General features: G+C 51.7%; 7 protein-coding genes; 3 read left to right on the top strand and 4 right to left on the bottom strand.

Annotated features, from left to right (window-relative positions):
• Positions 1–322: 322 nt before the first annotated feature.
• On the bottom strand, positions 323–673 carry RCC_07369 (uncharacterized protein; the record flags this gene model as incomplete). XM_023772627.1 has 2 exons in its annotated part: positions 323–521; positions 603–673. The coding sequence occupies 2 exons, from the start codon at positions 671–673 to the stop codon at positions 323–325; spliced, it is 270 nt and encodes an 89-aa protein (XP_023628395.1).
• Positions 674–980: 307 nt separating this feature from the next.
• Positions 981–2,787, top strand: RCC_07368 (uncharacterized protein; the record flags this gene model as incomplete). XM_023772626.1 has 4 exons in its annotated part: positions 981–1,131; positions 1,180–1,956; positions 2,010–2,175; positions 2,229–2,787. The coding sequence occupies 4 exons, from the start codon at positions 981–983 to the stop codon at positions 2,785–2,787; spliced, it is 1,653 nt and encodes a 550-aa protein (XP_023628394.1).
• Positions 2,788–3,157: 370 nt separating this feature from the next.
• RCC_07367 (related to aspartokinase) lies at positions 3,158–4,849 on the bottom strand (the record flags this gene model as incomplete). XM_023772625.1 has 2 exons in its annotated part: positions 3,158–4,598; positions 4,647–4,849. The coding sequence occupies 2 exons, from the start codon at positions 4,847–4,849 to the stop codon at positions 3,158–3,160; spliced, it is 1,644 nt and encodes a 547-aa protein (XP_023628393.1).
• A 769-nt stretch (positions 4,850–5,618) lies between these two features.
• On the bottom strand, positions 5,619–6,821 carry RCC_07366 (uncharacterized protein; the record flags this gene model as incomplete). XM_023772624.1 has 2 exons in its annotated part: positions 5,619–6,733; positions 6,785–6,821. 2 exons carry the CDS (start codon positions 6,819–6,821, stop codon positions 5,619–5,621), a joined length of 1,152 nt encoding a protein of 383 aa, XP_023628392.1.
• Positions 6,822–7,541: 720 nt separating this feature from the next.
• RCC_07365 (related to positive regulator of PUT (proline utilization) genes) lies at positions 7,542–10,410 on the top strand (the record flags this gene model as incomplete). XM_023772623.1 has 7 exons in its annotated part: positions 7,542–7,648; positions 7,706–8,108; positions 8,351–8,732; positions 8,791–9,200; positions 9,355–9,596; positions 9,649–10,146; positions 10,359–10,410. 7 exons carry the CDS (start codon positions 7,542–7,544, stop codon positions 10,408–10,410), a joined length of 2,094 nt encoding a protein of 697 aa, XP_023628391.1.
• Positions 10,411–10,477: 67 nt separating this feature from the next.
• RCC_07364 (related to tryptophan 2,3 dioxygenase) lies at positions 10,478–11,785 on the bottom strand (the record flags this gene model as incomplete). XM_023772622.1 has 2 exons in its annotated part: positions 10,478–11,428; positions 11,477–11,785. The coding sequence occupies 2 exons, from the start codon at positions 11,783–11,785 to the stop codon at positions 10,478–10,480; spliced, it is 1,260 nt and encodes a 419-aa protein (XP_023628390.1).
• Positions 11,786–12,557: 772 nt separating this feature from the next.
• Positions 12,558–14,230, top strand: RCC_07363 (probable Kynureninase 2; the record flags this gene model as incomplete). XM_023772621.1 has 4 exons in its annotated part: positions 12,558–12,673; positions 12,742–13,165; positions 13,216–13,663; positions 13,716–14,230. The coding sequence occupies 4 exons, from the start codon at positions 12,558–12,560 to the stop codon at positions 14,228–14,230; spliced, it is 1,503 nt and encodes a 500-aa protein (XP_023628389.1).
• Between the last annotated feature and the right edge of the window lie 172 nt (positions 14,231–14,402).

Below are 14,402 nucleotides of genomic sequence, written 5' to 3'. Positions count from 1 at the left end.
CCTTGGGTGTACTCGATATCTTCTCAATGTCGGAATTGTGACGTGCTGGCCATTGATGTGTTGGACATAAACGCCGAACAGGGCGCGATGGATTTCTGGACCCAAAGAATGTCATGATTGGAGACTAGCACTGTGCGGCCTGGACGGCGTTGTATCAGGGCATTGTGGTATCTCCCATGACGCGACGAGCGGGTAGACTACAATTTGTTCACGATAGAAGAGGAAACATTGAATCACAGCTAAAAGCATCTTCGATGATAGCTACTGCTGCTGAGTCTCCATACTGCTCAAAGGCAAGCCAATTGAGGACGCAATGCCGGTTTTAGAGCTTCTGAATCTCTTGATGATAAACGCTGCCGGTGACACCTGGTTCGTTGATGCCATCCTTGCTCTGTCCTCCGCACTCAGATGTGTTTGTGCGCCATCGCAAGCCACCGTCAGGAGCCGATCCTTCCTTCAGTGCCGAGTTTGTGTGTTGGTCGCGTGACTGGTTGTTGTCATTGCGGTGGATGATGAGCTTCCTTGATGAGGGGCGAGCTGTTTATTTGCTGGGGAGATGTTAGTCGAGGATCGAGGAAAGTGTCGATGGAGATGATGCTCACGATCTGGCACGAGTCTTTCTTCTCTTCTTCTTCAGCCGGCGAACACGCTTCTTTCTCCACTTCGCTCTCATCTTGACTGTGATGGGTGTTAGTATGGCATTGACAATGGTGATGGCGCATGCTAGATGCCGCTGTGTGGACGAACCTGATTATTGCCTTGATGAGTTGATGTGTGCGTAAGGAAGAAACATCAGGTCGAGCTTGCYCAGAATTGAAGTGGGCAGCTTGGCAAGCACGCTAGCCGGCATCTCTTCGGCACTCACCGTCGGGCTTGCCCCGCACGACATCATCTGTCGGTCGCATCATTCCCGCAGGCACCTGTAACTACGGCGATCGAGGAAGGCAGAGCCAGAGCCGTATCGAGGACAGCTATTCAACATGGCCGTCTCACGAGATGCGACCTCATACCTACAACAAGTATCGGCTCCGGCGCAAGCGTCGCACAGCACACAATGCACGAAACCAGAGGCAAAGCCATTGGATCTGTGCATCCTCCTCCATTGCTCAGCTCGGCCTGGCATTGATGATTGTATGCTTTGATGGGGAGGTTCTTCACGATTTCACTGACAAAGGCCAGATATGATGGATCTCTTCACGAACGTAGAGTTTGACATCGGTCGCATGGACTTTTTTGAAGCTTTCAACATCGAAGACTATTGTTTATCGACTCACCATCTGCGATTTCGGTGCATTTCCTATGTTGACGAGAATGATCAAGTTGATCCCATGATATATATGGCTGTCGTTTCGTCAAGCGCAGTGATTCTCACTCGCTTCGGCATTGATGAGCCTCACGGTGGAATCGAGGTCAAGAGAGGTCAAGGTGATATTCTCTTGAGCCCTGGTGACCACGTGMAAGTGACGAACCAGTTCTCGCTGTCTTTCCACAAGCTGCGATGCTTCAGATCAAACCCGCCACGACTTGACGAAGTTCGGCGACAAGAGGTGACACGCTTCGCGGATCGGTTTCACCTGACGAGCCGAGTGCTAGGCATTGGTAGCTATGCTGCTGTGTATGTCGCAGTAAGAAAAAGCGACAACAAGCAGCTTGCGTGCAAGATCGTCGAGCATCGTCGTCACAGAACGAAAAGCGAAGTGATCAGACTTCGCGAAGAAGCAACAGAAAGGGAGTACACCGTTCTTAAGAATCTCTCACACCCCAATATCGTCTCTCTTGAGAAAGTCTTTCGCACTACACACAACGTGTACATCTTCCAGGAGCTTATCACTGGCGGTGATCTGCTATCTTTCCTCGACACAAGATCATGCCTCACAGAAGCCCAAGCCGCCGCAATCATACGGCAGCTTCTGGAGGCTGTCGATTACTTGCATCGCAATCAAGTTGTTCACAGAGGTATGGGGATTCAAGTGGCATTTGATGATCCAGAGGTATCTAATGTTGTACAGATATCAAGCCTGAGAACATCCTCATGACCTCCTGGCGGGATGGTACCCGAGTGGTCCTCACTGACTTCGGCCAGTCCAGGACCATTGTGGACTTGGAGAATGCAGCAAAGAACGCAGGAATTGGCCGTATGCACTCTCTTGTCGGAACCTACGGGTATACCGCACCGTAAGCTTGACATTCGTCTCTAGTCCTGTGCGATTGACCGCTGACATCTATAGTGAGGTCTACCATCAAATGAAGAGAGATCTACAAGATGGCTCTGGCTACAGCAAAGCAATCGACATGTGGTCAATCGGCTGCGTCACTGCACTGCTCCTCACCAATCAACCCGTCTTCCCAGATGGAAGACAGCTCGCCTCTGGTCTCACAACATTGTCGCAGTTCAGCTCACACCTCGAAGCATTGGACGGAAACAGCGAGATCTGGGCCAACGTAGGYCATCGTGCCAAAGCCTTCCTCCGAGGCTGTCTCGCAACCAAGGAAGACGATCGCTTCACAGCCAGAGATGGCCTCAACCACGCGTGGTTCACGCATCGAAGCTATCATGCCGAGTTCGATGCTGCATATCAACGAGCAATTCAGGACTGGAAGCCGAGACATCACGATGCTGATTTGATAGAGATTATGGACACCAGTGACATTGCAGCTGATGATGAAATCCGCTCGCGCCATTTTAAAGCCTACGAGGACCTTCATGCCAGCCCAGTGGTCCCCGATACTCCTCCGCCACAGGCCTCCTCTCCGCCGTGGAGAACTTCTACCATTCCACATCGCTGAACGAGCTATCTTACTCAGATCTCTCTCAGCCACATGTTGCTTTGCTTGTCATGCTCAACAGGCCCTCGGCGGTCCTTGGCAGTTGCTAATCAAAGAGAAACATTTCCTTTGCTATGAAATAATCCAGAACTCTAATTCCGCACCGTTTCAGTGATCWAGTGTTGTCAGACAATGGTCCTTACGGAGTGGACTGCCTTCTGGGGGTCTATTTAGTTTCGCTGCCTAGCAATACCATCAAGATAATGCAAGGAAAGAACTGCAGGGTTGGTAATACTCGTCGGGCCTTCTGATGGGCAAAGAAAATGTCATTGTAAAGCATGACTGCTCGCTAATTCTATCGCTAATTGCGCTTGATCGCTTTTGATCTGCTCTAATCTAGAAAGGTAAAGAGGTTCGTGTGAWCCACGTTCAAAGCTCTGTCAGCATTCGCCTCCTCAATCACACAACTGATATTGATCTCGCTGGCTCCTTGTGAGATCATCTCGATGTTGATTCCATGTTCGCCCAACGTGCTGAAGAATCGTCCACTTACTCCGACCATCGTCCGCAACTCTCTTCCGACGAGGGAAATGATGGCCATTCCTGGCACCAGGTCAACGTCACCCCACACACTGAGATCGTTCACAGCACCCTGCAGTGCGGCGGATTCGATCTTTAACTCCTCCTCTCCATTCCCAGAAAGCATGCTGATTTCGCTATGCAGCGCCATGCTGACGTGCACCTCGGATGAGGAGATGAGATCGACGGATAAATGGTGCTTGTCGAGGATACTGAAGATGGACATGAGGAAGCCGTGAGAGCGCGTGCGGCGCTTGGAGTGCACATTAAGCACTGTAATTCCGCGCTTCGTTGTCACGGCTGTGGGTCGTTTCGCTTTGTTCTGCCCCAGCAAGTTGGAGCTGGAGCGACCACGGAAAAGACCTGGACCACGGATTTTCACCTTCTCTTCTGGCTCTGGAAGAACAACGGTGCCTTTATTCCGAGGGTTCATGACATTCTTGATACGAATGGGGATGCTGGCCTTGATCACTTGGTCCATGGTGAATGGATGAATCACTTCAGAGCCGTAAAATGTAAGCTCAGCGGCTTCACTCGGCGTGACCGAGTCCAGAAGTCGTGCCGTCGGGCACTTGCGTGGATCGGCGGTGAAAATTCCGTCGACCTCTTTCCAGATTTGCAATTCGCGTGCCTTCAGACCAACTGCTGTCAGTGCAGCACATAGATCCGTGTACCCACGTCCGATTTCCTTTAGCAGACCTCCTGGAACCGATCCAAAGTAGCCAGTAATCACTGGAACCACGTCAGGTCCCAGAGCTTCGATTCGAGCTGCAATGGCCAGGCCAATGTTGAGGTAGAACTGCTCGTCCAGTGCTCCTCCCACGTCAAATTGGATCAAGTCGCTTAGATCGACATATGCCGCCTGCACTCCTCGACTCTGCAGCACTGCTGTCATGTAMAGACAACTGAGCTTCTCACCAAAAGAAATGACCATGTCCTCCGTCTGGTTTGTCACAGCCCGCAGGTATTGAGCGCTCTCCAAGATTCTCAGCAGCTTTTTGCACTCCGCGTTCACCATATGGCTGTACTCGTCCAGCATACTGCTGCTGCTGCCCCATACTCCACACGAATCCTTACCGGCTTGCAAGTGGTCGAGTCGGATCGCTTCCACAATCTCTCTATATTTGCCAGACGTCTGATCCAGCGCGTCAATACTGCAACGGACCAGTCGAGAGGTCGTGCCTTCGTTCTTCGAGGTCGATGTGCGAGCGGAGCAGACGACGGCAATTCGCGTGCCTGGCTCAAGGCCTGCCCTGTTGTACTCAGTACCTCGCCATGGGCGGTGTGGTCACTTCACTTACTGCACAATGTCTTCCGCAATCTTGACAGGAAACTTGCCCACACTCGTACCGCCGAACTTTTGCACCACCCAGTTTCCACCACCAGGTATGCTTTTCTCTGTTTGGTGGGGTCTTCTGTCGGTCACGCCGTTTCCCAGTATGCCATTGATGAAATTGGAGGCGTCTATGGGCGCTCGTTCCCGCCGTATTATGGGGAAATCCATTGTGAGAGAGGGCTAGGGCGAGAGTGGACTGTCGCAAAGTCCAGTATTAAAGGAGTGGGTGTGGTATGCAAACAATCGCTTGAAGAGGGTTGAAGTTGTGACTCTTCATCAAGTCGGGTGGGGGTGGGGGTCGGAGATCCGGCGATATTGCGCGAGATCTTGTTGCCGAGCTTCGCCTTTTGTCGTGATCAGATCTTGAGATGCACACGGTATTGCGCATGCGTGTGCTCCTGCGATGATGTTTGGGAATCATCAAATGACCAGCAAAGCATCTTTCCCGACAAGTAAGGTAATTGATCGCAGGAGACCCTTCCCGATGGTTCTACCAAAAACATGACGGGATGGAAGCCTTCAAAAACTTTTGCCCCGGCATCGGCCTTGGTTTTTCACATGCCACCAATACCATCGGTAATCATCTCACCGCTATAAGCGCTCTAAGCGACATTCATTCGAGACGGTTGACACCGAGGGACGGGCGAGACGAGCATTGCCAGCCCGCCGCGCCATCAATGAACAAATGCCAACGACCACCGAGGCAGGATCACAAAAGTAACGCGACCTGCGGGGAGTTCGTTGTGCCTTCGAGCAGCATCACTTTGGATCGGCACCGAACGACAACGTTCCTGGCTGTATTGTGGAGAGCAGTACCCTTCGACTTCAAACTCCTGCCTATCCTGTATGAGCATGATCAAGTCTTGATTTGACTGTGATCAATACGTGATCATTTCTGTGCTAGAATGTCGACTCAGGTCAAGAATGTATGTCTCTCTTATTGTACCATCGTATCACGGCACCAGCGCGGCGCGGTGACAGGATTACATCTCGCAACAAGTCCTCCCGGCAACTGCACAGCATAATCCGAGTCCCATCTTGTTGACATGCCGTACTGCGGGTAGTCTGTAGACACAATCTGCGCCGCACTCTGAAAGGCATTATCACGCATGGTTGTGTTCYGAGACACGACCGTAGTGATCGGTTCGTCTGCCCGGGTCCTCACAAGATAGCCTTTACGAACCAGCCGTTGTATTTCGGTCACGTTTGGCGAGTTGTATTTGATGAATGCAGCGTCGGCGTCACCCTCCACTGCATTCGTGAARACTGTCCGGTTCTGTAGTGATTCGTGACCATTTGCTCTGTACAAAGGTCGGATGTTGGCGTCCGATTCCGGGTCGTTATCGAAGTAGAACATGAATTTTCCCCGAGATTGCTTAAGTGTTGGCCAGCCATGCTTCAAAACTGATTGCTCCAAAGTCATACCAGGACGACGAAGGTCGTCTGGAACGATGAGCTTCTCGGGCGATAAGATCGAACGTATCTCGGCATCTACGTCGAGAATTTGAGGAAGCGTCCAACTCAATGCCTCTTGCGCACATACACCACCAGCGGAACATGCGGGTGCGTCTGTCTTCAGCTCCAAGTCGATAGTGAGGGGTAGGTGGCTCGGATTGGCCTGCGACCAGGTGTTCAATTGCGACAGACACTCGGTGAAGGTGTGGCAGATCGCATTAGTATCTATGTCCTTTATGTGAAAGACCTTGAGACCTGGCTTGTACATGTTGATGTCATGAAAGGGTGCGGTCTCATTGGTGAGGTTGCTCAGCTTCCAAATCAAGGGGAAAGCATATATGCCTCCCTTGGGATCGGAATGGAGGTCGATCTCGAGGGATCGAACAGACTGGTGATCAAGTTGGTCGGCCCAGCTGGAGTGAGAGTAGTACAGATTCTCCGCATTTGGCACGTATTTTTCGAAGACGTCGCGTTCGGAGCGGTTGATCTCGCGGTGGTACGAGTTGTGAGTTCCGACGACCTGGATCTGGTTCATATGCAGCTTGCTGTCATGACTATGGGGCTTGTTCGCGAGCGCCGTCTGCTCCAAAAGGCCATCTAATCGCTCTCGGTCAACTTCCTTCTTGCTCTGCGACCCCTCTGACTTACGTGTGGCGACCCAAGGCAGGAAAAATTGTGTACGCATAGCTGTCAGCCCAACTGCGATCAACGTGCAAGTTGTAACAGCAGTGAATGCTACGAGCAGCCTAGAAGTTGATCTGACCATCCTTGCGCCCAAGTGACATGTATCTTCACATGTCGTGAGGGGAAGCGCTCATTGGGCGACCTCGGTGTCCGCCGCCTTAAGGAACAACCTTGAAGTGAGTTTAACAAGCAGATGTGTAAGCGTTGTCTCCGTGCTCAGATCGTCTGATCGCTGTGAGATGGCATCTCCACTACATTGTTCCCAACTCACCATCTCTTCCAAATCCGCACCACCTCACAATCACAATCATGACGTTTCTCACGCATTCGCGCGACTCACCATAGTCATGCCGCCCACCCTACTGAAGACTCTCGTAGCGATGCAGTCACCACTGTGGGTCTGCGTAAGTGGCTTGTCGCTCAGGAGATGCGACGGAACGACTGCTCGGAAGGGCTTGGCTGACCGCGTCCGAGCTTTCTTCTTCCGTCCGTCTCGCGTCTTCATTTTTCTGCCCACCTCCCTCGCCAATAATAGAAGTCCGTTGACATCCGAGAGAACTGATCTCTAGGCTGCCACTGGACATTTGGTCCGTTGGGCAGGTATTCTTCACGTTGATGAAGATCTTAACTCGGCCCCGACACCTCCTCGCCTCGCATCGGCACCTTAAGAATTGCTCCGACACCACCTGCATCTTCTAGGAAAAGCTCTACAGGGTCCAGGATGTCCACGCCAGGCGACAACGGCGGCACTATCCCCAAGCGAAGACGGATCGAACGTGTAACGGCGGCTTGCGACTTGTGCAAAGCTCGCAAAGTGAAGTGCGACGGGCAAGTCAGCTCACAGGCGGAAGACATCAAATGCTAACGTGTTCACCCTTGCTAAAGGCAGACGCCCTGTAGCTACTGTGTGAGGAAGAAACGCGCAGACAACTGTGTATTCTCTGGTCCGAGGCCTCGCACGGTGCAGTCGGCGTGCAATACGCCTGGAAATGCCGTGCGAGTCGATCCAACACAGCTACCGGCCCTACAGAGGCGTCGTAGCGAGGAACATTCGCATAGGCCTAGAGAACTTCAAGACCACGGGCTCGGACGATCTATATCTCCCAACGTAAGCAGGGATGATCATCAAGAGGGTACAGCTGTTCCGTTGGAAGCTCGACTACTGCGTGACGCCCAAGGAAAAGTCATATTCATCGGTGATTGCGCACCGCTGTCGTTTCTGCAGACTGTGAGACACCTCATTGCCTCAGAAGTCGATCCAGATGGATTCCCAGTGGCATCTTCAAGGGTGAGTTCGTCCGAAAGCAATGGGAGGGACAAGTTGCCAGATGTCTCTGGATTGTCCCTCTCCGCCACTTATCGAGCCACTCTGCGATTGGAGAGCATCCTGGCGAGTCCAAAATGAACAATTGTCACGAGAGACCGTGCCGAGCTAAGAGAAGCGTTTACTTTGCTTATCGTTGCGGTAAAAGGCTTTTCAATCGCTCTCTCCAGTATTGCCCTGCACTCCATGACGCTGACACGACACAGGACTCTATCGTCGAGGTACCGCGGCCGGAGCTGTCAGACCGGCAATCATCAGCTTTCGGTGCGCCCACTGCACCGCTCGAACTTGCGGGTCTGATCGAAGAGTATTCGATAGCTACCACAGGTCTTGTAGACCTCTTCGAAAAGGGGGAACTGCAGTCATGGATCACAAATGCTCCTAGCACTGCCCCGTACTTTCTTGTACTGGCCATTGGTAAACAGGGGAAAGACGAAGTCAAGGCAGAATCATGGTTTAARCGTGCTCGCGACGATCTGCTCATAAACTTATGTGGCAGCATGAATGTGGCCACAGTACAGGGCTTTGCGTTGGTTTCTTTATACATGCTGAGAGCGTTTCAACCCAATGGAGCTTACCTGTACTTTTGTAAGCTTGAGCAATGGCGTTCTGCCAATGTTTACAGTTTCACTGATCTTTATCATAGCACTGGCTGCTCGTACAGCGTACGCAATCGGTTTGCACCGTACAGAGGTCAACGCTTCTTTTGGATCAGCAAAGCACGCAATGAGAGACCGAATCTGGAAAAGCCTCCGCGTTGTCGACATGCTTATAAGCAACCTTCTGGGCCGACCACCTTCGACATCGGACGTCGACTGCACTGTCAAGTACAACGCTTCGGAGACCAGCCTTCCATTCCTGGTACTGGACTCCAGTGTCCAAATTTTCATGATCATTGAACGAGTGGTCGTTGAGGTCTATTCGCGTAAACGAATCTCTCTTCGCATAGCGACCTACGTCTCTCATCAGCTCAAGTCATGGGCATCAAGGTGGATGAGGCAGTTTGTCAATATTACCAGCCGGACTACTACCAGCGTGACTGGGCGCGACTCCACTGTAAGTAGTGTGACGAAAGAAAGACATTCAAGGCCAGGTTTGAGTTATCATGCCAACGGGCAGGTGTACGCAGGTGGTAAATCGGAACTGTTTCGGGGAACGCTGGGCTTCTATCGTGTGAGACGGTGCTAATTCTTCTTCGTTTTCTTTTCAGGTGGGGGCTTGTCAAGTGTTGTGCTCCTATTACTACGGCATAATGCTTCTCACAAAGCCGTTTCTCCTATACGAGCTTTACGACGTTCTGGGAGCGCCGGTCAAGGCGCCCACCACCCAAGCGGAGAACGATGAGAAGAAGAAGTTCGCTGACGCTGCGCTAGATGCAGCCTCATCGTTCGTGGAGACACTGCAGGCCGTGATCGCCACAGGCAGCATGCCACTTCGCATGCCCCTGATTGTGTACGTGCTCATCCGCGGCTGCAATGAAAGATATTTGACTAACATAACACAGCTCTTGGCTTTTCACGACTTCGCTAGTGCTCGCGATCGGCAATCTTGGTCAGAGCGGGCTTGTGTTTGAGGAGAGCTGCCAAGCCTCCATCCGGTGTCTGGACTATTTCGCCAAAGTCGATCCACATGCTCGTCAATATTCACTCATTGTGCAGTCTCTACTCAAGACAGTGGTCAAGCATGTTCGGGAAAGGGAACTTCTTGTTCGGTCCCGCAGAAAGCAGGCATCTTCTCAACTATTTGGCTTGCTACCTATTGATGATGGAGAGACTGAGGTGCAGCCACCGCAAGCTGAGAGGACAGATCATGACACGCCTCCATTGATGCCTGATCAGGAAATCACATCTGTTGCTGCTGCACCCGCGGACTTGACCATGTACGACGCCGACTTCTTTGCGATGCCGTGGCTCAATGAAACCGACGAAGGTCTGCAAGACTTCCTGCAGCCTGGTCGCCAAACGCTCGACGGCTCTCTTGCGGACATTCCGCTCTTCCCTATGTAAGTCTAACCAAAAACTGAAAGATCTGACTCTGGTGCGTCTCAATGCATCGATTCTTTCACATTTGCCGAACGCTCGGGCCGTCAATCGTCCCCATGTGCGAATGGAAGACTGTCCTCCGAGAGAGAGTTTTTCAGAAAGCCAGCGAGTTTTCCCTCGTTCGAGATCGCTGCTCTCTGGATTATGCTGACGTTCCTTGATTTCCCCTTAGGTATGACCAAATGACTGGCTCGTTTGGGCCTGATCTAGCCAATGGGCTGTGACGAGGTGGGTGCACGCAGAAAGTTCGACCGCGAGACAGGTCATCCAACCGCAACAAACAACGCCGCCTCACCCTACTGTGGCATCCCTGGTCTCATCCCTTGACGTTCTCAAAAATGGAATCAACTTGGTCCCACCTGTGCCGACGAGATCTTCCGTGGCAGGCACTGCTGATGACAGCTTTGTGGAAGCGGACGCGATGCTCACGCGGTCTTTTTCCATGGGCAACCGAGGCATTCTGCTTGGTAGGATGATGTATCTCGTGACTAGTTGGATATGCTTGTCACGGAAGCCGCTGAGTACTGCCACAACGCTGTTGTACGCCGCAAGTAGATCAGAGTTCTCCTGGTGTTCATCGACATAGCCTCGGATGTTTGCAATAGCCTCGATGTCGTCGAGGAATCTGGCATGCGGCCCTGGCATGTATCTTCGCATCTCCTGGTGGAAGTTGCTGCATTTGGTGTGTTCCACACCAAGAACTGCATCGAAGAATTGGATCAAAGAWCTCTGGCCGTTGCTCCCGCCACGTAATTTGCGCCACGACCCTTTTCCGCTKCCTTCGTCATAGAAGATGCCGTCGGGTAAGCCTGCGGTCTCCATGTTCATACTGCCAGCCAGGAAAGGTCGAATCTCGTGGTAGAAATATTGCGGGCGACATTGCTCATCCATGCGTTCTAATAGCGCGCCGATCTCAACAATACTTTGACCAAGACTGTCCAGGCTATCAATGATGATTGCCACATCATCTCGCTCAACAGCTTCCATGGCTTCCAGCATCATCTTGATCAAGGGCCCTGCTCTTGCTTCCATGGCATTTGAAATGATAAAGAACCAAGACTCATCGATCGATCCGGTCTGAGTGTGTATCGATACCAAGTTGTCGGGATTCGAAAAGTCGACAACACCATCTTCGATCGTTGTCCAATTCCAAAGATTGAGTGCTGCATAGGTCGCGATCGGGTGAACCTCGAGGTGCTCGGCTGCTGCAAGAAAAGAGACTGATATAGCCGGTGGTAGCCGCTATCTATTGTCAGCATGTGATCGGTCTCAGACCAGCGTGCTACTGACCTGCGCGGGTTCCGGGCCTTGCCAAACGTATGCTTGAGTCAGGATTGCGAGTACCGAGTACGCCCTCTGCCACTCTGGCTCACTGCTCAGGTGCGATGTGTCTAGGACTGGCAATTCGTCGACTCGTTGCCGAACTTGTCTGGACTCGAGGAGCTCGGGCAACATCTCAACAATGGCTTCCCACGGCTGATAGTAGTCGTCTGGCAGGCGGCTTAATGGCACTTCTGCAGGAAGGAATCCATTCTCGGAAATTTTATATGATGCGAGTGCTGCTGGCGAAGGCAGGGGACTTAGTCTTGCGGGGCTCATGGTGTGTCGATGTTGTTGTTGAACTGAGAATGGCTGCGTAGGTGGAGCAGAGGCTGTGTAGTATGTTCAATGGTGAGGACTACGCTGTTCGGCCATTATATGGCGTGTGATTGTCCAACACACAAGGAAACCTACGGATCGGGGCAGCAATCCGTTCCGCAATGCCGTTCTTTTCTTTCACTCGCTTCACTGGTGGAGTACAGGGGTCAAGGCTGGTATCTACTTAGGATATCCTTTGTGTGAGGTTGCCGGAAATGGTTACATTTGCAAGAAAGAAGTCGTTGACGATTGGCCCCCTTGTCCATRCCTGCACACTCACTTCTCAAATTGACACCTAGAATAATGATCGCAATGCAAGTATCATCAATCCGTGCCATGGCTCTGCCACCGTCCACAAAATGATGTAAACAAATGGCCCGTGTGCCAGTGTCACAATAGAACTCCGTCTTCCGTCAGTTCCTTCCGACAGCATGTGTCGAAGCGATGTGGACATCGTGTGGTTTTGCACATGCACCACACAACTCTTTGTAGAATCCTTCAAATCCACAGCTTGATAGGCCGAGAGCTGTTTGCACGCACCAGCATCCACAATATCTTCCGCTAGCGCGCGTTGCACCTTCCGTACTTTGCCTCCTTCCTCATTGGTGACGGAACTTGATTCGAAATAAGAATGTCGTCGTCGTAGCAGTCCTTTCAGCACTCGCATCATAATCATTCATCAAAACCTTCACTTCACCTTCATCCCTACTTCGAGCACACACATCGACACACAATGGACGTTCATAGTGCCATCGAAACACTTCGCCGTGGCGAAAAGCCCGAGTGGCCAACCCACACGAACTCTCTGGACTTTGCACAATCTCTCGATAATGTCAAGGACCTTCCCAGGTACGCATCACACGGCAATCCCATGATCATCCCTGATTGTTTGTCGAATTGCCATTGACATATGACAGTTTCCGGAGTGAATTCGTGGTGCCGACCAAAGCTCAACTGAAACGAAAGACACTTGCAGATGATGCACAAACAAGCGCAGTTGCATCAGGCCCAGATGACGAGAGCATATACTTCTGCGGAAACTCCTTGGGTCTTCAGCCAAAGGTCTTAACCGAATATATGGCAGCTTACATGAAGACATGGGGCTCCATTGGCGTCGGTGGTCACTTCACAAACTTCGAAGACTCCCCGTTGGCACCTTTCCAAGACATGGCGGCGGATTGCTCCAAGAAGACCGCTGCTCTAGTCGGTGCTTCCCCCGAGGAAGTTGTAATCATGAACACGTTGACTGTCAATCTTCATCTCATGATGGCTGCCTTCTACAAGCCGCAGGGAAAGAAGACCAAGATCATGTGCGAGTGGCGGCCGTTCCCAAGCGATTGGGTATGTATACCACATGAAAGCCTGCTGGTATATTGCTCATACTCTCCCAGTACGCTATTGAATCTCAGATCGAATGGCATGGTCTCAACGCCAAGGAGAACATGTTACTTGTTGAGCCTGATGACGGCTACATCATGACAACCTCCAACATCATTTCTCTCATCGATAAACAYGCCGATGAACTTGCTTTGATCCTTCTCCCTGGCATTCAATACTACAGTGGGCAATTGCTGGACATTGCTACTATTACCAAGCATGCACACTCTCGCGGACTCATCATTGGCTGGGATCTTGCACACGCAGCTGGTAATGTCGAACTCAAGCTACATGAATGGGGTGTTGACTTTGCTTGCTGGTGCAACTACAAGTACATCAACTGCGGAGCTGGTGGTATGGCTGGTGCTTTCGTTCACGAGAAGCACGGCAACAATGGCTCGAACACCGGATTGAAGGGATGGTACGGCGGTGACAAGTCTGTTCGCTTCTTGATGGACAACAGTAAGTTATTCCCCTACCATGATAATGTTCAATCCCGGCTAATTTCTACCAGAATATGTCCCTACTCCAGGTGCCCAGGGATTCCAACTCGCAAACCCATCCGCAGTAGACTTGACCTGCCTATCCGCCTCCCTATCCATCTTCGAAAAGACATCCATGTCAGCCCTTCGATCAAAATCATTACTACTCACTGGCTACGCCGAGCACCTCCTCAACCAAATCTCAGAGCGAGACTCTGCCGAAACGGTACCATTCCAGATCATCACACCCTCAGACCCAAGACAGCGCGGAACACAGCTCAGCGTACTTCTTCGCGAGGGACTGCTAGAGCCGGTCAGCGCCGCTCTGGAACAGGATGGAATCATCTGCGATAAGCGAAAGCCTGGCTGTATTCGCGTCGCTCCTGTTCCGCTTTACAACACGTTCAGCGATGTGTGGCGCTTCATGCAGACTCTGGAGCGGGCTCTGCAACCAAAGGTACAGGAAGATTTGAACGACAAGTCGGGCGCTCTTGTGCAAGACCATGGACAACACCAGGCTGGTGCGGAGGTTGATGCTAGATTGTAGCTCCCAAACTAAGTAACACACGATGTAATGAAATTTAAGCGCAATGTGTCCGGGAAGCTGAGTGGACGCGGTGTTGTGAAATCGGCGTACTGATCTGTTCAATTACGCTCTCTACGCAGCGGTTGATTCGAGTGCTGCTGGAGCTTCACAATGAACATAGTTACAGGCGAGA

This window comes from Ramularia collo-cygni (genome assembly GCF_900074925.1).
Source record: "Ramularia collo-cygni strain URUG2 genome assembly, contig: RCC_scaffold11, whole genome shotgun sequence".
NCBI lineage: Eukaryota > Fungi > Ascomycota > Dothideomycetes > Mycosphaerellales > Mycosphaerellaceae > Ramularia > Ramularia collo-cygni.
Note: the sequence above shows the minus strand (reverse complement) of the source record. Positions and strands in the feature narration are given on the sequence as shown.